The sequence below is a fragment of the Apis laboriosa genome, unplaced genomic scaffold, assembly GCF_014066325.1.
Source record: "Apis laboriosa isolate Shangri-la unplaced genomic scaffold, ASM1406632v1 scaffold26_cov146, whole genome shotgun sequence".
Taxonomy (NCBI): Eukaryota; Metazoa; Arthropoda; class Insecta; order Hymenoptera; family Apidae; genus Apis; species Apis laboriosa.
Window position 1 is genome coordinate 4,193,387 of NW_025222592.1, and position 26,771 is coordinate 4,220,157.

Sequence of the window (26,771 nt, forward strand, 5' to 3'; positions counted from 1 at the left end):
ATTTATCACGATACGAGTTTTAGTTTTCGGATTATTCCGTCGTGTAAATAAAATAATATATAAATTTAATATAATATACTAATGTTATATTAGTATATAATATAAATATATAATATAAATAAACTAATATAAAATAATTTTTAAACTCGATTAAACTCTATTAAAATTAGCGAAACTTTGAACCGCTATAACTCCGAGGATAATGATTTCCAGTCGACGAGTGAACGATCATCGGAAGCGGGGGATATTGCTGTTTAAAATGATTTTTTATTCATCTCGATACGACTTCCGGTTACCGAGATATCGTCGTGTAAAGAAAAGGGTAATTTTTAACTATCTTATCTAGACAAATGACGATAAAAAAGATATGCGTTATATTGGGTCCTAGGTCCCAATTTTATAGAAACTTTAAATTATTGTATCTCGATAACGGATCGAGATATCGAGACGAAACAAAAACTACACTTCAATAGTGTTGCTTTCTCTATTTTCCAAGTGGGTTTTGACGATAAAATTTTAATTTCCTCTTACACTTGCTACACCACAAAAATTGATATTGATATTTAATTTCAAGCGGTCATGTTCTTCTAAAGACTTTTATTCCACGCTTCAAAAGAATATGGATTTATTCGACAGACATTAAATGAATCTCCACTTTGGACAAGGTCTTCGATTAACTGAAATCAGAGCAATCTAAACCAACTCCATCTCTCCCACTTTCCAAAGGAAAATAGACAGTGATCAAGACCTGTGCGGTCTTGCTTCTCGTTAAATTCCTTTGAAATATAATTAATTCGAATTTTCGTCAACCGATTATCGATCATGGATTAATCGAAACTCGTCGAGCACGCTGAATTTCTTCCTGAAGTTTTCGAATACATCATCTTCGACCGAGAGAAACACGGTTTACCGCAATTCGTCAAATTCCTTAGACTTTATGACCGTTTCGAGTCCCTCCCTTCCGGAATTCCGTTGTAAATTCACCGAGTTTTATCGTTTCCTCGGAATTCCACGCCATTCTCGTTCATCTTATCTGCGCCCGTGTGTCGCTTTTCATACGAGATTCCAACCGCGGATCTTTCCCCTTCTCCCCCTAGAATCTAGGTCACGTTCTTCTCCACGGAAGGAAGGATGGAAGGAGGCGGAAGCTGGATGGATCTTGTTGCTTCGCCTCCTTGAAATCTTTTCACATTTGGCAATTAGGGTCTTCGAGTGGATAAGAGAACGGATGAAAAGTTTTGAAGGGGTTGATCTTCGGTCGGGGAGCACGATTTTGAAAATGTTGCACCACTTGTAGGTTATGTATACCTATGTATATACATGTACTCGTTTTTCAAAGTTTCATCACAGTTGATGCAACAGTGTACTGTTAAAAAAAATTACAGAGTGAATAATTTTCGATTGAAACGAGAATGGAAAAAATTGGAAATTTACAATTTGAAAACTCGCCTATAACAACGATATTTTAGATTATAGTATTAATAATTTTATATTATTCTTCGAAATACCAAACACTTGATGCAACAGTGTACTGCTAAAAAAAATTACGAGATTTCAAAGCGAGCAACTTTGGATTGAAACGAGAATGGAAAAAATTGGAAATTTACAATTTGAAAACTCGCCTATAACAATGGTATTTTAGATTATAGTGTCAATAATTTTGTATTATTCTTCGAAATACCAAATACTTGATGCAATACTAAAAAAAACTTTGGATTGAAATGAGAATGAGATCAGAATGAAAAAAATTGGAAATTTACAATTTGAAAACTCGTCTATAACAACGATATTTTAGATTATAATATTAATAATTTTATATTATTCTTCGAAATACCAAACACTTGATGCAACAGTGTACTGCTAAAAAAAATTACGAGATTTCAAAGCGAGCAACTTTGGATTGAAACGAGAATGGAAAAATTTGGAAAATTTACAATTTGAAAACTCGCCTATAACAACGATATTTTAGATTATAGTGTCAATAATTTTATATTATTCTTCGAAATACCAAACACTTGATGCAACAGTATATTGCTAAAAAAAACTTTGAATTGAAATGAGAATGAGATCAGAATGAAAAAAATTGGAAATTTACAATTTGAAAACTCGCCTATAAGAACAATATTTTAGATTATATTGTCAATAATTTTGTATTATTCTTCGAAATACCAAACACTCGATGCAACAGTGTACTGCTAAAAAAAATTACGAGATTTCAGAGCGAGCAATTTTGGATTGAAACGAGAATGGAAAAATTTGGAAAATTTACAATTTGAAAACTCGCCTATAACAACGATAATTTAGATTATACTGTCAATAATTTTGTATTATTCTTCGAAATACCAAACATTCGATGCAATAGTGTACTACTAAAAAAAACTTTGGATTGAAATGAGAATAGGATCAGAATGAAAAAAATTGGAAATTTGAAAACTCGCCTATAACAACGATATTTTAGATTATAATGTCAATAATTTTGTATTATTCTTCGAAATTGTAATACCAAAGAATGAAAATTTTAATTTTTATATCCTATAAACTACGTAATTTAATTTTAATACAAAAATACGAAATATTGATGAAAAGTTTCCCCTTGAATAACTATTATTTAAGATAAAAGTTAACAGTTCCATTCAGATCCCCGATCACACAGGATTTATCCGGATTGTCGCATTCAGGGGGGGATCGTGAACGCGAGAACATCGCTCGTTAGACCTTTCTTCCCTGCAGACGTCGTCGGACAGAAAACCGATAAACGCGTCATCCACCCTCGCACGACTGTCATTGCGCGATCTCTCTGGCCGCGTTGCAATTTTCGTGGACGAATGGTGGAGAGAGAATTCGCGCCTCATCCGAGTTTTCGAGTTATCCAAGTGGAAGCCGGGTTAAGGGACGTCGAACTATGATTTCGAGAGGATCAGGTTAAAATTTTTTTGACATTTACGATTTTTGGAATTTTTTGAATTTATCACAATTTAAAACTTGACTATTTTTCTTATCATTACACGATTAATTTCGATTAGTTTCATCCCTCGGTGATACAATGAAATATACTTTTCCTCCAATCCGACTTTTATTTTATTTATTTATAAAAGATCCAATAATAACTAAATTACGAACGGATAATTTAATAAAAGTTCAAAATATTCGAAATGTTGAATAAATAATCAATAATTCGAACCTAACCTAACCTAACCTAACCTAACATAGCCTCTTAAATTTTCTCGATACAACGCGTTTTCGATTCGTTTTCGAACTCGTGGGAAACGACGGCCTTGAAATATCCAAATATCATAAATTTACGAGTATGCACGACGAGTTGCAGAAAATTCATCGATGTTTCAACGTTGGATAGGCGGAAGAAACGTGGCCAGCAGGGCGGAAGAATCGATGGCGGGAAAATATGAGCGAATGCTCGATTCCAGATCGATGGAGAGCGTGCGAGACCCTTGGCAGAGGATCAACTATCCGCTCGACTCGAGTATTTGTTTCAAAGCGAGTTTTGATTGGAAGCGACAAGCGAGATACTGGCGACATCTATCTCGGCCGTTCCTTGTCCTTGTTCTTTTCGTCGTACATATATTGACTCGATATATTGCAATTATTCAACTCCATATTGGCGTCGACGATCATTCCGTTGGCTCAGGATTAATCATCGAGTTAATTGTTAATGCTAATCCAATTTTAACATAACCTAATTCCGACATATGCTATTGTCGTGTTATATAATAATAATGGAATAACGCTTCTCGGAAACTGACGATTTTATAATAGGATTTGTTTTTAGCTTCGTGATAATTCCTTACGATTATTATTTATGGAATTTTTTCGCTTAGAAAGAGTTCAAAAATTCGAAACGGAAAAAATGAACGTTACGATTCGAGCAATGCTTACGTTATGAATAGTAAATTAATTTGAGAGAAAGTTTTAACGATTGAGAAATTTTTGAAAAATTTTTTTTTAATTAAAAATAAAAGTTCGTTCAACGAATAATGTAATTTATAATAAATTACAATTTTTAACAACTTCGAGCGTTTTGAATCGCGAGTGTTTTTACAAAAACACGTAAAAATATCATGTCGAGTCTGTTTACAATTTGCAAACACACTTATCCGATTCTCTATATACTCTGTCGGTAAATCAAAACAAATTTTAAGTCATAACAAACGAGATAAAACGATATACATATTATCCAAAATATTTTCATACATCATCAAACAAAACATCTTTTCAACAAGAGCGACAATTTCAATTAACCAACGATATTCCAAACATTCTAACCTAAATAGCAAAATAAAAGGGGAGGAGACATCAGTTTCAAAGTAACGAGAAAGATGCAATTAAGTTTCCATCCAACATCGCTCTCCAAAAAAAGCTTTTCGTCCAACGTTATCTCGCACTCTCTTTCTAACTCTTGCGTACATCTTCCGCAACGCGAGGCAAAAATGGGGCAGGAAGGATCAATGAAAACGATTTTCTAAGCCAGTGACTAACAGCATGGAGCTAACCACCGGTTGATAAGCTTGCATTTTCTCAACGAGCCATCCGCCATCTTGATCTTCCGCCTACGCCCGCCCCTCCTTCCTTCCTTCCTCGTCATTCTTCCGCTCGAGTTGACACGCGTTCGACAACTTTTCCCTCGGCCGATATTCCTCTGCCCGCAGAGAAGCTCGGGAAGAGCTTAAAACTCTGGATCGTATTAAAAGTTGCATCCTCCGTTGGGGAATAAATTCTTCCTCCTGTGGGCGAAGGGAAGTTAACGCTTTACTTTATCCCAACAGGAGAATATTACTTGCTTTTCAATTTTCAATCGTTCATCGAGAGCAACGAGAAGGGATCATTCGTGTGTTCGATTAGCGCGTTGCTTGCGGAACCGTTGCAATTTTTGTAAAAGACACTCTTTTCTTTTTTCTTTTTTTTTTATCGATTGTTTCGTCGAGAAACAACGTCTTTCTCTTGTCTGTATTTAAACTTTTATTCGATACTCGTGTTTGCTCATTTAATTTGAGTGTCAAACAAGCTTCAACCGTAGTCAACTTTAATTTTAAAACTTGAACAATCAATTTTAATTTTTGTAAAGACATATCGATATTACAGGTGAACGAACGATTATACAATTAAATCTAATTCCTATATTTTTATTTTGATAATCTGGAGTCATCTGGATACGATAAGCTTCGACGAAACTTTAGCAAACCACGGTCAATTAATTTCAAATAAGAACAAACAGATCGTTCTCGACTATAATTATTAAGAAAGATCCATTCCATATGTTTTTCCACCAATTGTTTCGCAAACTAAATCAAACTTAATCAAACTTCAATCAACACTTTCAATCTCAAAAAATTTTTCCTAATCACCTCTTGTTCATCGATCCAATACCGACTCGATTCCATTCTCCAGCAAAATCTCAACAAACCCTTCCATCGAAACATCGTGTTAACCCCCGTTGTAACAACCCTTGAAAAGTAGAAACGAGACAAGGGCCGACAAGGGCATTAAGAGAAAGTTGTCGACAATGGATCGAGGGGTAGGGGGATGAGTTTAGCTTCAGCCCTCGTGACGCGCTTATCAACGTCCACTAACGCAAAATGGCGCGCGGAGGGTTGAAATTGCCTCGTCGTTGCACTTTCCATCGTCCATTGTTACCGCGTGGACACGCGAATTTTCAGTCACATTTAGAGAGACAACCTTTTTCTCTTTCCCTCTTTCTCTCTTTGTCACGTTCAGCGAGAAACTAAATCGCTTTCAGCTCTCAGTAGCCGCGCGTTAATTATAACCGATCCGATCCCATAAAGCGGCCGAATTTATTTCCCGAACACGTTCGAGCCGGGGAAAATTATTTCGTCAAATAAATCTTGGACGTGGCTATCGACGCGTGGAAACGAGAGCGAGAAAAAGAGGGAAAGCGCAAGCGAAAAAGATCGAGGAATAGAAAGAGATATTAAACGCGGATACGCGTTTGAACACGTTCGAACAGGTTCGAATACGTTTGAAGGGTTTTTTTCGAGATTCTTTTTGATAATTCAACTTAAGATGGAACAGAACTGTTATGTATTTTAAAATTAAACCAATTGTTTCAATATAACATATTTTAGATGATTTCATTATAATAAATCTTCTGTTGTAATTGTTTTATGCTTGTGTTAAATGCCACTTTGGAGATATTCAATGGTTCTAATAAATTGTTTACTTTGTTTTGTAGTAATGCAACTCTTGAAAATTGAATTGCAGAATTTTTTTATCGTCTAATCAATTCTCTGATATATTTAATTAGTAATTTATAATTGTTTGTTTTATTTTTATTTTTATATATTCAATATCTCGTTCTTAATTCTCTCGTTTTTAAAACTCGGTTTCCGCGCGTGTATCGATCCTACGTTGGACGAAGCTTCAATGCAAAAGAGCGTGTACCATTGTTGAACTAGGCGGAATACTAAAAGTCAGGCATTAAATAAGCGTGGCAGAATTCGAATAACTAGAAACATTCGTGTTTGGAGAACAAGAGGTTGACTAACGACTAAAGTCGAGTAAATAACCCCATCCTTTTCCTCGCGACATTGCGGTTCATTTAAACCTTGGGCAAAGTCCTCAGGGATTCTCGAGGGCTTCGATCGAGAACATTTCTCGAATCGTGAACGAATGGTAACCACGTTCTTTCGACTTGTTTTTCTTGAACGAGTGTACTTTCCACTCCAATATCATTTTTTCTTTTTTTTTTTTTTTTTTTGAGAGAGATTTCGATAAGCGTCTTCAACTTTTCCTCACGCTTGAAGAGTTCGAGTTTCGAGTTAAAACTATGTTTCTCATTCGTTCTTTTTAATAAATTAAATTTATTATTATTGCTCTCATTTCTGTATACTTCTTCCCATAAATATATATGTATATCAATTTATTCCAAATTATTTCTTTTTTCCTAAGTTATAGAAAACTTCTATTAAAAAAATTGTAATAACAGATAACGTAAGACATTCTTTTATATTTTTTACCATATTTGATCCTTGAAAAGATTCATAAAATTTCTTTCTTTCAATTATTCAATTCACCGATCTTTCTCAACTTTTTAACTTCATCGTTCCAGATTTTTCGAAATCCTTATTTATTAACATTCGTTAAAGGATTAAAAGAACCAATAGCAAGATTTCCACCATCTTCCTTCATCTTTCCTACGATATCATCTTGACGATCAAATTATACTTTCATTAACCCTAAAAATCCGCTGATCACTCTTCCTCCGCGCTCTTCATTTCTATATTCAATTTCCGGTTCCACCTTCGATGGCCTTCGATATCCCGTTTTGTTTTTCAATCAACACCCACCGCTGCAACTATCTGGCCATTTCACATTTCAACGACCCTAGGCGAGCTCGCGGCGGGGAATTAAATTTATCGAGATCCATCGAGATACATATCCGGCCAATCGGCGTGGATGAGGAGGAGGGAGGGGGGGGGGTTGGGTCACGCGATCCCCTCGTATGCAAATAAATCGTTATCCCGCGGTATTTGTTAAATCAACCAAATTATTCCGTTAAATCGCGCCACCGCCGCGCCTCGACACGTTTAATCGATCTCGATGAATTATATGTTTTCGATCGTGGGGGGTGGGAAGATGGGGAGAGAGCCCCCCCCACCTCCGCCCTTTTCTCGCTTTTCGATTATTCGTCGCAGCTCGAATCGACGGGGAAAAGGGGATATTTTTCTTTATTTTTTGATTTTCTTTCTTTCTTGGAACGATCGAAAAGAAAGAAAAAGGATGTTTGAGAAGTTCGGTTGGTTCGTAAAATAGGAGGATATTTGAATAAATTTTTTTTTCGTTCGATAAATCAAAGATTCGAAGATTTTTCAAGGGAATATAATTTATTATTTTTGGATCTTTTCTTTCTTTTGTTTAAGGAAAAATTGGCCGAGTATATCCGATTTTCTTAAAAAAAAAAAAAAAAAACAAGGATTGAAGCCGAACGAAATTTTGTAAATATTTTTCTATCCATCTACGTTCTACTATATTTTAATTTTGCAAAATTTCCCGCTGAGAATTTGTATTCTTATCCGAGATATTCGATATGACACATGAACGTGAAAATTCAACGCGGAGAATGGGAATTTTGCACGTAATGTCGAACAACTGGATGGTTTATGGCTTGAATTTCTGCATTTTTACAAGTGTTATATATTGAACGTTACGCTTACAAACTAATACAATATCTATATGTCTTATTCATATATTCTTTTTAACGAAGTTAAAATAGAAATCTACTCTCTCCCAATAAACATAGAATGGAATAGAAAAAATTATTTATACAATAAAAAAAAAAAAGAAAGAAAAGAAATAAACTAAGATCAAAAAATTTCTTCTTCCAATTTTACAAATTTATATATATATATATATCCATGCACATTGTTTTACTCGAAATTTCACTTGAAACTTTTCAAATCGACTCCATCCGTCCAAATGTATTACATCCCTTCGATATCTGTTTTACATTTATAGCGTCTTTCGCGCGATAAATTTGACACCCCGAAATCGAATCACTCGTAATTTAAAAGATAGATAGACTTTCGAACGTCGAATCGATACTCCCACCAAATTGGATCTTCTTCAAGATTTTCGTTGGTTTGATTCTTCGCTTGTAACGAATTGCGCCCCATTAAAATCCTGGACAGGGAGGTTATTCGAGGGGGAGAGGAGCGATATATAAGAGGTGTAACAGAGGAAACGGCATTCATTAGTTCCTCGTCAGACCTTCCATTCCATTATCGTTTCAGTGGCCTCAGTGTCTTCTCATCTGATTTATACCCATCCTTCTAAGTGAATATATTTTGCCACCACGTTTATCCACTCGCGATAGACAGTTATTGCCTTGTTCGATCGTCCAATTTTTCAGCCCACCCGTTAAATCACGAAGAAATATCGATTAAATAAATATTATTCAATTTATTAATAATCTATTAATAATCTTCAAAATAAATATCGAAATTATTTTTGCTCGCGAAATATTTCTTTTATCATCTAAACTTCAAATAATCGAACAGACCATCAATTTCGAAGTCATCCATTCTTCCCTACGATATTTCATCCACTACAAAAATACCACAAATCCGACATGAACTTCACCCTCTCTTCGAATTTTTTTTTAAAAATTGTGTAAAACAGAAATAGGAACGAAGAATACATAATGGTTCCCCTAAATAATATCTCTATAAAACGTTGAAATAAAATATTTCGCGTATAATTTTAAAAAGATTCGAAAAATTAAAATTGTGCACGAACTATTAATCACAACCGAACGATCTATAAAATATAAATAAACACCCTGAATAACGAAAATTTCACGAGAAGAATGGAGAATCACTCGAGGAAACGTAATTAACCGGAAACGAAGTTGAGAAGACATTCTGAAATCGAAAACGTCTCTGGATAAACCATGGAGGATTTCTCGACGAACGTATCATCCCCGCGTTCAAACGGGGGATGAAATAATTAGCGAGTCGGCGAACCCATTTGCCCCGAATCCCATTTACCCCCTCGACTCTTGTTTACAAACACGTGCAACGGCGAAATAATTCGTTCGTTTGCGGGAATTAATTACGAATTATAAGCGGAACATCAAATTGCTCTAATTAATTAATCCATCACAATGGGGAGAGGGGGTGTACGCGTTTGCCAATACATCGGGGCCGGCATTAACAATTCACCCGCGAAATATATTATTACTCTTCCGACTACGAAAACTACCACATCAATTCTTCATCTCTCTGGTGGAGTCTATAACTAAAAACCTCGTCCCCAAAAATCCACCCTTCGAATCACCACCCTCCCTTTCCCCCCTCAAACAATTCTAGAGGGCAAGAAAGAAAGAAACAGCTCGTGTCGACAGCGAAGCGAACACCTGAACCTGAGGGGGTGAAAAGGGGTAAATGGAACGGAAGGGAAGGTGGTTGGAAGAAGGGTGGTGGTTGTTCGCCTCCCTTAATCATCGAGTAAGGTCACGTAGCTACGCTCGTCGAGGACAAGGCGAGGGAAAGAGAGTGTACTCACGAGATCCTTGTTCAACTTCCACGTAATGGCGGAGGCTGGCCTCGAGTTGCCCGTTGTGCAGTTCGCCCGTAGCAATTCGCCCACGGCGATCCTCTCCTTCTCGGTGTCGATCGTCGGATCCGTTTTCGGCGCGTCTAAGGGCACAATGGCAATTAAATCGTTTAGATTACAATTAAATTCAATCCCCTTTTCGTTCTTTCAGGGAAAAAATTATATCTAATCAATTATATTATAATGTCTTATTCCACTCGATCATTCGATCACAAATGATCAAAGCAAGCAAATGATTTAATTAATTTTTTCCAAATCATCTCTCTTCAACAACTTCATAAAAAGAGTATCGAAGGGTGATCGAAGGGGGGTTGGATTTTTATCGGAGGAGAGGGGGCAGGGAAAAGGAGTTCCTTCTTTGGGTGGTGGCGGGAAAAGTTGCCACGATCCGACATGAAAATGGGACGCACGTAGGGCGGCACGTGCGCCGCATTACAGGGGAGGCGCGATTCAGCAACGGAGGAGGGGGATTTGTCTACCCTCGGTTGGAAAGTTTTTAATTCTCGGCCGAGTTGAGCTCGGGCAAACCAACTCACCCACCACCTCCATCCTGGCCCTTTTGATCTGCGCGTGATACGAGGGTTTCCCGCCCATCACCTCGCACTTGTACATCCCCGTCATCTTCCTCGACACGTCGACCAGCGTCACGTCGTGCGAATTCGACTTGGAAATCTGCGAAACAAATGAACGGAAAGTCGCGATCAAGCACATCTTTTTTTTTTTTTTAATCTTGTATGAAAAAATTCATTCGAAATTTTTCTTCTCTTCTTCGTAATTCCATTTTTCGAGAAAAATGTTCCAACTCGAAGTTGGAGGAAAACAAGAGGAGGAGGAGGGGGAGAGGGGATTTTCCCGCATTTCGACGAACTTGCCGCCGCTTCAATTTGGACGAAGGGACCAAGTTCTCGCTCGCTTGAAACAACCTACTCACGCTACGGGGAGAGAAATCTGATAGCTAGGAGGAACTTACTTTGCCGCCCCCCTTTCCACGCTTCGTGATATCGTTCCTCAACCCGGAAGTTGACTCGACTCGACTCCACGGTTCACGCTGGAAATGTATTCTTCCATCTCGGTCGGCAAATTCTTCCCGCTCGAATTCGATTAATTCCACCGTGGTATATATTATCCTCGATTCTATTTAACTTTTTCGGAAAATCGTTTTTCCCCTGAAAAATCGGCCGAGGCTTCGGATCGATCCGTCTGGGAGAAGATCCGGGGAAGATTCGAAGATTGTTTTTCTTCGAGATTTACGAAGATGGTTGGGTAAATGTAAATTGGAATTAGGGGTATTCGAAGATTTCGATTCGCGATATTTTTTATTATTATCAAGTGTATTTCGAAAGAAATTTATAATAATAATGTAAATTTCCAATTTCACTTTTCGTAAATTTCTAATAGATAATAAAGAATCCGTATCTATCATCCGTTGGATTCTCACCGACACATTCAACGTAATAATTAACATAATTTTAGATATCACTATCTCTGTCTGCTCCCTGTTTCGCATCGAGGCACAATTTCCAGCGTAAATCCACCCCCCCGATTAAATAGCTAAATTCAATTCTACCTAATGGCCGGTTAACACAGAAATTCCCTCCTACGTTACGCGCATCATCGAGAAATTATTCAATAATTACTTCATAATTATTCGATCGAACGTATTCAATTAAAATAAAAATACTAACTACGTGAAAATATCGAACTGCATCACTGCACACGAAAAGCAATAACGAAAATTTCGAAATTTAATAAAAAAAAAAAAAAAAAAAAAACAAATCTACGAATTTTCGTTCGATAGTTACCCTCTTCACGAGTATAGTAAGTCAAGCGGTGACGTTTCTTTCGTCGAGGCTTCCGCCATCAGGATCGGCGGAAACGGTTGAAAAGAGCTTGTATCCGGTGCAGTTTGTAAAGCGGCCGAGAGGAGACGTCGCGATGCATATAAATGATTGCAACGGAGGGGAGTGGAGAATACAGTCCGATCGAGATTTAGACGTGGGGAGAGGGTTAGATGGAAGGTCGATAGCCGCGTGGAATACAAAGTAATTCTGGCCGGGTTGCTCGAGAGAATCGAGCCGGGAAATAAAAGGAGACCAGCCAAGAAAGGAATTATACGCGTTTCCGCGTTGGAAATTTATATAAAAAAAAAAAATGAGGGGATAGTGGAGGTTATGCTGAGGAAGTCGTTATCGATGTTGGAGATGCATAGATGTATACGTTTTTTTTTTTTACTGAGAAAATGTCGTTTCTGTCTGAAATTGATTTTACATTGAAAGTGAGAGTGTGAATTAATATGGAAGATTATTCGAGTACGTTGAATATGCAATTTTGTTACATTAGATTAGAGGACAACTTCTAATTTTTAATTTGGATCTGTATAAATGTGGAAAAATGATTATATATACTACACTTTTATCAGGTTGATTCTGTTAAATTTTGGAAATTAATCTGTATCGTTATTAGAAATGAAATCTGTTTCCGCGATATCATTCGAATTGCGAGTGTATAACGTAACATGACATAATTTTACGAAACGTAAAAGGATTAATATATATATATGTATATAGAAGTATAAATATACCCACAATCAATTCGATGTAAACACGATCACGTGACTGCAGAGAGGGTAGCTCATTAAATACGAACCGTTATAAAACGTCAAACATAACCTGCAAAGGATTAAATTATCTTCATATGGTGGATGATTTAATACTGTTTCACCAAACTAATCCCTTCATTAATCTTGACATGGAATGTATAATTTCGCAAAATACTTCCGAAAATTTCTCCTAACATTTTATCACGATTCGAAAGCACGTATGAACGTATCGAATTAGAAAATCCGAACATAACCTCACTTTTACTCGATTTATAATACTTTCATTTTAAAGGACGCCGAGTTGAAAATTAGAATTTTTAACTTCTTTTTTTCAAATTGACATAACATTCGACGACAAAATGGCTGATAAAATTCCTCCAATGGCAAAAAAAAACCTTTTCTTAAAAATCTTACGCTTCAAAGTAAGTAAAGTTACATTCGATATTTATTTCGAATTAATTTCGAATTAATAAATAAAACAGAAGATGTTTCCAATTTGATATGTTCGAATATTGGGCCTTCAAAGACGATCTTCTTTATACATTATATACACGTTATCTTTACATCACTGCGTAACACACGATCCAATCGCTTTGGAGATTTACGAACGACTTGTCGCGTGGTCGATACGCCACCTTGTTTTTCCACCCACTCTCCAATCCCCTTTGGGTTATACATACGAGCGCCATTTCTATGAATTCTTGTCGGGAGCCGATCTCTCGCCATTTGTTTGCCGTATTCGAAGGATAAATCAGGTTTCGCTCCACAACGATTTTATCAAAGAGATGGTGTTCTCAGTTTGTGAATAAACGCGGCGTATCGACTTTTTTCACGACTTTTAATTTTTATTTCTGCTAATTAGAAAGAGATAAAAAAATATTATTGAATAAAATTAATAATGTAAAGATAATAATAACAATCGAAGATAGAAGAAAGGATTCGAGGATTGAATTTCTTTCGCTCGAAATAATCGAGTAGTTAGAAATAGGCGCGCGATACGTTGAATTCGAATAATTGAATTCAAACAGAGATAGATATCGAAATTTTTCTCAACCGATGGCCATCCGAGCTATTATCGACTCAACAAAATGGCATCGCCCGATAAAGAAAAAACCATTTCTCGGTCCCATTCTCCCGGAAGTCGATCTGCAAATTTCATTAAAGATCCATATCGGCGATCCTCGAAGGGGAATGAAAAATTTCTTTTCCAATGTCTCGAATTGATTCGAGGTTTCGAGGGCCTCCTATCTCGTCAGCATCCGTTCGCCATCATTGGCAAATAGTCGGCAACCCAATTTATTCGAAAAAGTTCCCTCTTCTTCCGAAAGAAAGAATTTTTCGTTTTTCCATATTTTATTCATTCCTCCGCATCGCCAGAAATTAAATAGATTTTTCAATTCTGATAAAATACACTGTACGCTTTTTAGTTGGCAATATTTACAATCTTACGTATCACGAATAAAATGATATTCTATTTAAACTTCATTTCCCTTCGTATTTGAGAATTCTAAATACGGGACAATTGCTATCGAACGAAAATGTTTAATTTTTCAATTAGAAAAAAAAAAAAAAAAAAGTGTTTTTTATCCTTCTATTCTCTTTTGTCATTTCTTTTTTTTTTTTTTTTTTTTTTTTACACGAAGGCCTCGAGGGTAAATAAAGCCGAAACACGAGCCGTTTGCCTGTTTATTGGCTCGAAAATCGTTCGATCGGATTTTGGCCAGCGATACTATGTTTGGAGAACGTGTGGCCATACCTCCAGATCCGCGGATCTTTTCAAGCGGAAATAGCGGCGCTAAAATAGAATCTAAACGAGGCTCGAATGCACCCATACTCGGCCCTCCCCGACTATTTATTTTGTTTATCGCCCCTCTCGATTTTGCAAATTCTCCACCATTTCTTCCCCAATTCCTTTGCAATCGAGCAAACTTTTCAAACATAGATATAATACTCCATTGTATTCCTAATAAATTGGATATCCAATTAGTGACAAGTTTCGATCGATCGATTGATTAATATTACCTGATAAACAAAGATTGAAAAAAGAAGAAAATAAAAATTTCCTCCAAGTAAAAACGGCAACAAGATGTTCGAAAAATCTCTTCTGTATTATTTCACAGCTCGAAGAAGAGGAAACAAAAAAGAAAAACTTGGGGAATAAATTAAAATACACACACGAAATTAATAATGATTCATAAATATTGATCGATAAAACTATCGCATATAGCCGGCGATAAAATATTCAATCTCGTCCATCCAAAATTTCACTCCCAAATTTCCTCGATCGAGAAACCACCCTCACGAACGAACCACGCCAAAATACCTCGCCTCCCGAATTCCTCGCGTTTAAAACGGAAAGCAGACGTCTCGAAATATCCCTATATAATCCCTAGGATGTAGAACGAACCGCGGCACAACAAAATTCAAAACTCATTCCTCCGATAAAAGTTGACTTCAACATTCCTTGCCTTATACAACAAACAAACTGTTTGGGAGGGGAAATTTTCGCGGGAAACGCGAGTTGGAAAGTTGAGGTAAAGTAAGAGGCAGGGAGTCCCGATATCGAGTGCAGTCGAGGATAAATAAGGGGGAGGGGGAGGCTTCTTATCTTCGCACGCTTTCGAAATGCGCGAGACTGATAAATGGACGTCGCCACTTCCCCTCTTGGAAATTTATCAACCGAAGCGAATCCTCCCTCGTTCGAGCATTTTTTTTCCCTCCCTCGCTTCGAAACAGAGAGAGAGAGAGAGAAAGAGAGAGAGAGAGAGAGAGAGAGAGAGAGAGAGAGAGAGAGAGAGAGAGAAATATATATTCCTTCGACGCACGGTTAAAAGGGGGTGTAACCACTCTGGCCCGAATTTCTATCGAATTCCTGGGCTTTTTTTACCATGGAGAGGGGGGAGAGGGTTGTTCGTTCGACGAATCATTTTCTTTTCTCTCCCTTTTAACGGGTAAAGTTATTGGGTTTTTTCTTTTTATCATATACGAATTTTGCAGGTTTAATTTTATAAATGATACGTTGTTTCATTTATTTATTTTATATTTTTTCGGAATAATGGAAATTGTTGAAGATGGAAAGTTTATGGAAGGAGAGCGGTGAAAGGTTCGTGGAGAAACCCCGTAATACATCGTAATTTCATTCGCGTTTAATGGAGTTATGTCCTTTGACCCGTCTCTGACTCCATTATTTTCCATTTATTTCCCGTTTACTTATTTTTTTTTTTTTTTTTTTTTTTTTTTTAACGTGAAACNTTTTTTTTTTTTTTTTTTTTAATCGTGAAACGCAATTCGTCCCTTTTTCTATCACCAATAGCGCGTTGCATCGAGCGTGTGATATCACCACGCTTGCTTCCCTCCTCTTTTCGGGATGTGTGTTAAAAAATGGTTCAGATAAAATATTGAACAGTTTCAATCGCTTCATCATTTAAATAACGTCACGTCTCTCTGTTATAATTGTTATTACAGCCAATTTAGGAGAATTATATTTTCATACACAACGCATTATTGATCAAGCCTTGAGATTTATTATTTTCATTCTTTGCATAGAGAGAACAAATTACACTCAAATAAATGTTATTATATTATCTCCTTCACTCAATTCAAAACAGAATTTAACTAGTGATACAACGCATCAATTTTCAAAATTCTTTCTAAAAATATCAACAACTTTGATTCGATTATGTACACAGAATCCTTCTTCCTGAAATACAAGAAACACAAGAAAGTATTTTAAAATATGGGGATTAAAATCGACGGATGGATTTTATTCACCCCTCTCCTCGTCCCCTTCCCAAAGTGGACCAAACGGGAGAATCTAACGAACGGGCAACGGAACTTAATGAGATTTCCCGTCATAAACTTTTATTGAAGTGCTCGTTAAGAGAGGCGAAGTTTAATTGCGCGCGTTTAGGCGGCACGATTCGGGCGCAACAAGCGTTTTCGGGCCCCCCTCCCCCTCCGCTCCACCCCCGGGAAGACACTGTTCCCGACGTAATTAACAACGTTTCAACGTTTAAGGGGGAGAAATTTTGCAGAAACATATTGCCCCCTCGAGAATCTGCCTCGTCGTTTAATCCTCGCCTTCGCAGCTTCGTGCACGCAATTAAATCGATAAGTCGATTTAATTTAACGTGCCCTCCATATTTTCATTTGAATTTAATAATCGAACCGATATCAATAGAGAAATATTATGCTCGATTACGAGATTTTTCCAATTTTCTTTTCTTGAAAATTTTTAACTATTCGAAAAAATCGGATATAATCTATTATACATATTATTATACATTATATTATATATATTATATTATTATAATATAATTTTATATATATATATAAAGTGGAAGGAAGAAATAATTTTTTTTAAATATATATATATATATAAAATAAATTATATATAATATATAATATATTATAATAATATAATGTATAATAATATATATATAAATTTTTTTTTATGAATAGAATAATTGGATCGAATTTCCAAATTTTTTTAAATCGTATTTAATATTCGAGTTAATAAATTCTCGTACAGCTCGTTTTTCTTAAATCTCGATAAAATATCGTGTAATTGAGATATATGTGAAATACTCACGTTCACGTGTATTCCATCGACCTCGAATATGGTGTAGGGCGGATCCGCCTCGGACAGGTATCGATAAAATTCCGTGTCTTCGAGGAACCATTGTATCGTGTACAATGGCAATCCTTCCAGATCGTAATGGCAGGAGAGTGTCACTGTGTCGCCCGATCGCACAACCGCTGGCACGTTGATCGTCAAATCCTTCAACCCCGTCGCGCCTGTAATCGAACAATTCCCAACGATTTTATATACGTGTATATATATATATAAAGTAAAAAAAGGAATAAAAAAAAAAAGAGAAATGCGATCGAATCGCGGAACAGTGACTCGTATAAATTTTATAACACTGGTAACAGGAACCACACTGTGAAATATAATCCTATTTTTATTTGCATCATGTGTATAAATGTTGCAGGTACGTGTATATATTTCTTCGAAAAAATGTCAGGACGATTTTGATAAAAAAAATTTTATTTTGGGAAAAAAAAAGAAAGAATGAAAGAAAGATTTGATAAATGCTTTACAATTCTTGCATTTCGTGAATTTTGGTGAATCGATAATAATTCTTTACGTTGCCAGTTGGATCAGAGGAAAGAGATTAGTAAAATAGTTCGTTATATTTTTTTTTTTTTATTTCAGTTTTAAGTGATACGAAACTTTAGTTAGAAAGAAAAATTGTTCGAAGCTTATATATTTTTCTTTTTGTAATGTATAAAAGGCCAATTTGCGACACGTTAATTATTACGAATTATCGAATTTCTGAAGTATCCGAGTAATTCATAAATTAAATTGAAAAAAAAAATCTTTAAATAGGTTGTTTATTATTCTATTTAGAGATATTCCCTGTGAAAATGTTAGAACGCGCAATTAAAACCCGTTTCCCTGCTGCTAATCACGTAGTAAAGTCCGTTTAAACCGTCAAGTATCTCTTTAAACGGATAAGCAACCCTTGTAAAGTCTAAGCCTCTTGACGCTTCACGGTTTCTTCTTCTATCTCCTCTCCCCTTTTGGCCAAAAAATACGATTTTTCGGAACAGAATTTTCTCTCCAACTTACCACGGATCGAAATTTTTTACTTTTATAATACTCGATCACGCGAAATTCCTAAAAAAAAGATGATTCAATTATTATTAAAAACAACAATTTCCTTATATATTTTTTTTTATAAAAAAAAAAAACCTCCTCTCAAAAAATAATCTAATTACCTCCCCTTTCGATAACAATTTTCTATTTCTAAATTATATATCTACCGATTAATCTTAATTTAAAAAAAATTAATATTCTTATAATTATCAACCCTATATGAACAATTGATGAAATTGCAATAATTGATTTTATATCATACTGTATTAAACATATTAATCTTAATAACTCCAAATAAATTTACTACAATTAAAATTTTTCTAAAATAAATAAATTCAATTTTTATAATTATTATTAATCCGTAGTATCCCATATCCTCCTAATTTTAATATAATCGATGCTAAAATTATTGACCCATAATAAGGTGCCTCTACATGAGCAATTTAATAATCATCCATGAGCTTTCAAAGAAAAAATTATTCTCCGATTCTGAAACACCGAACAATAATAAATTCCATTCCATCGATCGACGCTACGAAACTCAATCCCAGATATTCCATGGGAAACATTTTCAACGTAGGAACGCGAATTTCCATGCACCGCTCTTCCGCTCCGTTCCGCCATTCGTCCCGCCCGTTCGATTCGATTTCCGGCCAAGAGTACACACGCGCGAACAACCGCGTTGTATCCGTTGTCCCCGACTCTCTAATTTCATCAGTTCTCCTTCAACGGGGAGCGAAAGAAGTCGCGGCTCGAAACAACGCCACTCCCTCCCCCTTCGTCCTCCTCGACGCGGATGAACCGATACGGAGAGTAGAGGCACGTAGAATTGATTTCTTTCTTTCTTTTCCCTTTTCCCTCTCTCTCTCTCTCTCTCCTGTATATATATCGATCCAGAGTCGCAGATGTTCCATTTCGCGCGCCCTGTTTTTCTTTTTTCTTTTTTTTTTTCTTTTTCGTTGCATTCGGCAAATGGGATCCAACCCCCTTCCCCTCTCTTTTCAGACGCGAGATTTCTCCTCGTGGCGGGCCACGAAAGGTGCCGCGTTGTGATGGATCCACAATCGGGGACGATGCTCGGACGTTTGAGAGTTTAATTGTCGTCTCATTTTTTGTTCGTGAAAAATTGGTTTCCTTTTTTTTTTTTTTTCTTTTCTTTTTCTTTTGGAAGCGACGGTGTTACGGAGATCTATAATTATTCGTAGTATTCTGTCTTGTGTTTTATCTAATATAAATAAAGGGAAGAGGAATTGGATGCACGAATGTTTTAAAAAATAAGAATGCTGTTATTTATTTCATTTCACCACATTCATTTTTAAGTAGTAACTATCTTTTTTCAACTCGTCATAAAGATTCATGCAACAGGGGGTTAAGTGTGAGGAGATGCGTTATTCGGTATTTATATACAATCTTTTTACGAACGTGTTTATTCACGTCGAAAAAATTATTGTCACACGCGATCTTCTCCAACGCGTTATATAAATTATTCCGAGCATTGAATTGCAGATATTTGTATAAATTAATATATATATATATATTTTTAAATAATACACGTATCGTGACAACTGTGTATACGAAGAATTATCATTTTTCCAATATCAGAATGATAATAATCATATATATATATATATAATATATAATGAGAACAACAAACGAACACGCGAATGCAAATTGGCTAAAATAAAGAAAAATCGATTTTTAGCTGATAACGAGCAGTCGCCTTTAAATTTCTTTTTAATTCACGCGATCGTCCGAAAAATCGGTAACCAGGGATTTTTAAGAGAAGAGTGCACACATTCCACGTGCGCTTCCATGGAATAGCCGTACAGGCGTGGGTCGTGGTGATACACACAAGTCCCGACTTATTCAGGGATGAATAAGTTCCCAGGGGAATCCAGTTTCCTTCTTCTACGAGCCGAACGATATTGCCAATCCCACCGTGCAGCTATGGAACAATAACTCGATACCGAGGAATCATCCTCTCCCTCGTGTTCACCTTAATCCACCTTGAAACGCGCCTTGTCCTTTGTTACTACTCTTGCTTACTCTTTCGTCACTTTATTGGTTTTCTTTTTTATTTTTAATTCTAACTTTTGATTCGTGTACGGTTCAACGATGCTAAAAATAGCAGTAAGAGTTGAGCAAGTTGAAGATAAAGAGGGTTGGTAATTATTTTCCCCCTTTTTTTTCTTTTTCACGAAACACTGCAATAGCATGAAAGGTTTGGAATGAAGTTGGATAACTAACTTGGATAAACTAGCGCCACTCGTGTGAAAAAAAGGAAATTCTAGAACTCGATCAAAAATGGATCCTTAATAAAATTGAAGGAGATAAATAAACGCTTAAATTAGAATAATAAAATATCTGCTAAAATCATTATTACTAATATTATTCGTCTGATAAAATATATTATGTTATTTTAATTAAAACCACGCGAAATTGTTAGAATTTTTTAACGTCTCCACTCCACCTCTTCCATCTATTTCGAACTTTTCGAATTCAAGCGATAACTCGCTTCGAAAGTTTGACCAACACTTCGTGCCGATCATCTAATTAACGCGAGAATATTCTAATAAAGGGAGAGGAGGGGGGAGAGAAGAACTTGCGCTTTTCACAGACATCGGTTACACATCGATCTCCGCGCCGTTGGGATTCGAATTGACGCGTCTAAGGGAGGATGACGTGGGTTTTGACAGGGACGATCGAGATATTCCGGGCATTCGGATCGATCGGGAATCGCGTATCGCGTGCAAATTAGTCCGTCAATTTTGGAATTCCATTGGCTGGAATCTGGTTAACTCACGATGAAAATCGTGATGCACCTTTGCTTTTCGCCTATTTGCACGGGATAATTGGCGATTCGGGGGGGGATGGAGGGATGGACATTCCGTGCATCGTGAAGAAAAATATAAAATTTTTTTTTTTTTCATCAATAAGAGTTCCAATTGATTATTGGAATTGATCGGTATTAAAGAGGTCGATTTTATTAAATTATTTTCAAGTAATAATTAAACAGAATTTCTATATTATAATTTATGAATTCGATGAATATAGACAAAAGGAATTCTCTTCATTGTTTCGCGATATTAAAATATATAATTTTATTAGGGGAATGTATGAATAAGTTCTTTCTATTCGCGATTAATGAAAATTTTGAAAATTATCAGAAATCAGAATAATAATATAATTATAAAACTATCGTGTTATATCGTCGAGTAACGCAATAAAGATAAATGCATTGATGATGATAAAGTTTTGTTTGTCGAAATATTATCGGCCAAAATAAACAACTTTAAGTGTAATCAACAAATCTCATCGTCGATCGATTAACTCAGCAAATTTGCAATTTATTTGCCTAAGATCGGAAATAAAAATGAAAGGCGAGGCGAGGTTGCACACGTAGAGAATTTTCGCGGTGGATTAAATCCCGGATATCGATACTGTTAATCGTTGAAACGTTTGAAACGGAACAGTGGTCAGCAAAAGCTTACCGTGGCGGTTTTTTCCTCGACTCCGATTAATTGGCTGTCCACGAGAAAAACTTATATACATGCACGCGCGAGAATTTCGATTTTCATTCGATTAACGACACCGGTTTCGCGTCGAAAATGCTCCTTTCCTCCTCCATTATATCATCGACGAATATTTTCCACCATATCCCCCCCCCCATTTCACGAGTGATTACCAATTTTCGCGTCGCGTGAAAAGAGGATTCATCGATTGTCAAAATTGGTAAATACGAATCGAATCGCCAAACATACGACGCCCCAACTTTTCATTTTGTTCTCCCTTTCGACCGAATAACCGAGAGATATTATTAAATCGAAGAGCGATTCCAATTCGCGCGAGAAACGAACATTTGGATTGTGATACGATGGATGATTTTGTATGCGTGAAAAAAATAAATAATAGAATAAATGGATATTGCTCCAATTTCTGGGGATATCTAAGCGAAATACAGGATGCCCCATTTATGTTTGAACCTAGCTCTCGGCCTAATTACGCGGATAATTATCGGCGCTGATTGGTAGACAAGCCCGTGTGAACCGCTAATGAATATGGATAAATCGTAAGTGGGGCGATGTTGGTTTTCGACAAAACCGCGCTATGGTGTAACTAATTTGCTGGGTGTAGCTAATTTGTAGGGTCGAGAGTTGTTAGAAGATCAAAATTGACGGAAATTGGAGTATTTTTTATTATGCAAAGTACTTCTCTTCTTTTTGTGATTTTATTACGTGTATTTCATATTGATTTTTTAGATCCAAGTAATATTAGTATTCGAATAAGAAAGATTTTAATAATTAATTTGAAAGGTAAATCAATTTTTCAAAACGTTGTGAGAGAAATTCAGATGCATCCCTCCCCATTAACATAATTCAGAAATTTTCTCTCTCTGCTGTTGTATATATATATATATATATACACACACATAACACAGTCCAATTAACGCGGGTTCAGGATTCGAGTTTCGGTGCAAATTACACACAATTAGTTGTCCAAATTTGGATGTCATATTTGCGAAGATTCATCTTGCCATATTGCGCGCATTTATTTCTTGTCGTCCATATCCCCCATTTCTGTTGTATAATATTTAAAATTCTACCAATGTTAGTAGAAAATAAAGTAATATGTAATTGTTATTTTCTCGAAATTAATTTCATTGGTTTTGTATAATTTCTTCTCATATGTCAAATACATATTTTGTACTTTTACGTTTCCTAGAATGAAAGCGATTTGGAAAATTAGTCAATGTAATCTTTTATTCGACCTGAAAAAATATTTAATCTTAATCAGAGCGGAGTCAAATATTAATTTTAAAAGTTACGTGATCGAGGAAAGAAGGCAGGAAAGAAGAATATTTTGTAAGCTATAAAAATTGTGAGGAAAAACCGAAATTGCCTGATGGGGGAATTGAACTCGGGTCCATCGGGTGGAAAGCGTTAACTCTTGTTACTGAGCCAAGAACTTCCTTATAATGAACCTTCTGTTTTCAACTATTTATATATAACAGGCATAAGTTTTCTAAACTTATCATCAAACAAATAAATTAAATTTGTTGTTTAATTGTTATTAAAAAAATTATTATTAATAATATCTTAATCATATTTTTTTAAATAATTGTTTCAACTCCTTGGAATCGCGTGTTCTTAAAACTTATTTCTACCGCCTCGAAAATGCAATTATGTCTGTTAATCTGTTACTACATTACCATAAATGCTAAACAGATTACGCGATACTATACTAACGTTGTTACTCGAGAAACAAAGTTTCACAACAATTTTCACCACTTTTCTATGAAATGTTCCAACAACATTTACGCGTCTCTCTATATAATTCACACATCTGTTGCACTTACTCTTTGCTTTACGTTACTTACTATTCTATGCAATTTTCTAAGAGGATTTTTTTCATTCTCCAAGCTCGCAACTTTATGAGATTTTTTTTTTTTTAAAAAAACGGAATATAAGCGGATTTAAAATAAGCGAGTTTGAAGTAGGATATACACGTTTTTAAAATTTATTAAAATATCATACAAACCATTATAACCTATTATCCGTATATCGAATTATCTCCTCGTTTCATCAACAATTTTACCTTTCACTTCGAATATTCGTTTCAATATCTTCCAAGGCAAACGTACGAATTTACAAAGACGAATATTTTCCCCAATCATCGATTAATTCCACCAAATCGAATCAATTTCTCAAACAAACAAACCCTACCCCAACGAATCACATCTCTCCCCTCGTTCCATCGTTCGAATTTCCCGCGTCCTCCACGGATTACTCAATCGCGAAGCTGGCCCGCTTCGTGATCTCGTTCCGTGTGCAAAACGCGTGCACCCGATAAACGCATTAGCTCGCACGCTCATTCGCGCGTAATCAGACAAATCGAGGGTGCGGAGGAAGGGGGGTCGTTGCGAGTCTAAATACGCGATATAATTACACCGCCGCGCCGCGTTTCGTGTACCGTAATCAGCCCTGTATTAGCTCGCCCGAGAATTTTATCGTCGCATCGCAATCTCTCGCTTCACGAGAATCCTCTTGGGCGCCGCCGTTGGAAACTGTGAATGATTGAACGGTGACGTGGCCTTGATTGAACGAGTTTGCTGCGCGGCCCCGTAAAAAAAATTCGCGGGAGATTGATCCTACTTTCGGTGGAAGGACGATAACGTTTTTTTTTTTGCTTTTTCTGGATTTGCTAATTCGCGTTTATGTGGAAAAAATTTAAGAGTATTTTTCTTCTTTTCGCCTTCTATTTGTTATATAACTAGAATCGAATTAATAGTTAATTAAATTAATGTGAATTCTTTATTGAATGGATATAAAGTGGATTAAGATCACTGATACTTAGGTGAATGATCTATCTATCGTTATAAATCAATAGTCAACATAAAAATTTGCGTTGTTAATTTTTGTATGGAAAAGGATTTTGATCGAATTATTGGAAATTTTGGAAAATGTTATTTAAATATATTTTTCTTTTTTTGTTTGTCTGTATAACTAGATGGTTCTTTCGAATTAGAATCGATTTAATAATTAATATGACATTTCCTTCAGTGAATGGAATTAGAGTTAGATTTAAGTACGCAAACTTTTGGAAAAATATATTTTTTTTTAATATTCATTAAGCAGATGATTCATTATATTATAAATCAACATAAATTCTATCCTCCAATGGCCGATTAAATTATCAGTAAATTAAATACCACTTTTTAATCAACAATCAAAGAATAAGAGATACAAGAAAAAAATTTGCAATTCACACCCAACAAATTCATTCCAAAATGCATAACAAAGGAACAACAATTAAATTAAAAAACAGCCTCGAAATTGTTCCAAATTATTCTCCCTAGTCTAAAATATAAATTAATAAATAAATTCTCCCATAGTCTAAAGTAATCTCGCTCTTTACACGTCGCGAACTCGAATCCTCCTCCAATCGCTATTTTCATCCCCGTTTCCACCCCAATCGCGATAATCGTCCGCGAGCACGGGTATAAACGCGCGCGCAATCGTGGCCGCGATAACGTGGCGGCGAATGTAAACTGCGAAGTTACCAGGTCGGAACCGATCGTGTAACAGGCGCTTTAAGGATCTCCCCGATCGGCGCTCGAGCGGAAATTTGTTACGCGAGCTAAGCCACCTCCGGTGAAATTTCGGTGGAAAACTATCGCAGGTGGCGGGGATTACCCCTGTTAACTTAACCTCCCCCTTAAACCGTAGCGTAGAGAGAGATCCTTCAGGAACGAAATCGTCGTCCTGATCTTCGCCTTTGTCGATTGAAAATTCCGTATTTATTTTTCTTCTTTATTATTATTTCCTGAAACATAGTTGTAGACGAAATCTTTTTTCTTTTCCTCTCATTCCAAAATTTTGTTACACACAGAGATCGATTCATAGTTGGTATCACATTTTTACTTGGTATTCTTTCGACTATTAAATTCGTCGTAAAAAAAAAAACTTTGTGTTTAAATAATTTTGAACCGAAGAAACCGGTCAAAAAATCAAAAACTTGCTCTAAAAAGAGGCCTAAAGAGATGTCGATAAGGCTCGAATATATTTCCAATCCCGGATAGAGAAGAATCGATGGAACTCCTTTTCTCCCTTTTCTCGCGCCGCCGATTGGAAAATTTCATTTAATCTAAAAAGTATTCGATTGTTCCGATGCAGAACTTCCCCGCGGAAAGCTGCCCGCCTTTGGCAAGAGGATCCTCTCCAAAGCATCATCCAGGGGAAGGAATTCGGTACCCTTCCAAGGGGGCGAGAAAAGTTTCATCCCCTGTGAAAAAATTATTCTTTGTTCGGCCGATCGAGGGTTTTTTCTTTGACAACTTATCCAGGGGGGGATGGGGCGGAACGCCGTGAAATTCATTAAACTCTCTTATACACGCCCGCTCCAAAGGGAGATCGACCCTCTTTGCCGGGCTTATTATCGCGCGAAAGTGAAAAGCGTCTCATCTGAATGTCCTTCCCGAGTCGATATTAAATCTACGCGGCCAATTTGACCCCGTAAACTAACGAAATCTTCTTTCTTTTCCCAGGATTTGGGCCCACGAATTCTTCGAAATCCAGTTTATTTAAACGCCGAGAAGAAATATTTCGCGCTAGAAGAAGAAAAAAATCGCGAATTTTATAGCTTTGAATATTGCAGCGAAATTAAATGGAATTCTTGTTGTTGTAGTGGTAAATTGATGCATGATCATTGGATTAAATTAGCTGGAGAATTCCGATTGTTTGAAAAAGTTAAATGCAATAATCTATTGTATTGTTTATTACAATCGAAGTTGTACTGTATGATAATGATGGATTATTCCGTCATTTTACCTTAAAATCGTAAAAATTTTTAAAAGAAGAATCTGTAATTTACAATTCGTCCAATAACTATGAGCTGATAAATTATGGAGCACGAATTTAAATAAAT

The 26,771-nt window shown here is 36.1% G+C and overlaps 1 protein-coding gene across 1 annotated transcript in view; it reads right to left on the reverse strand.

Moving 5' to 3' along the window:
- LOC122713805 overlaps nucleotides 1–26,771 on the reverse strand; it is a 136,925-nt gene that overhangs the window by 26,791 nt on the left and 83,363 nt on the right. Inside the window, exons 2-4 of the mRNA XM_043934584.1 lie at nucleotides 17,277–17,482; nucleotides 10,623–10,758; nucleotides 10,036–10,169 (exon numbers count right to left, since the gene is read on the reverse strand). Coding sequence (XP_043790519.1) covers nucleotides 10,036–10,169; nucleotides 10,623–10,758; nucleotides 17,277–17,482 — 476 coding nt within the window. The remainder of the gene's footprint in view (nucleotides 1–10,035; nucleotides 10,170–10,622; nucleotides 10,759–17,276; nucleotides 17,483–26,771) is intronic.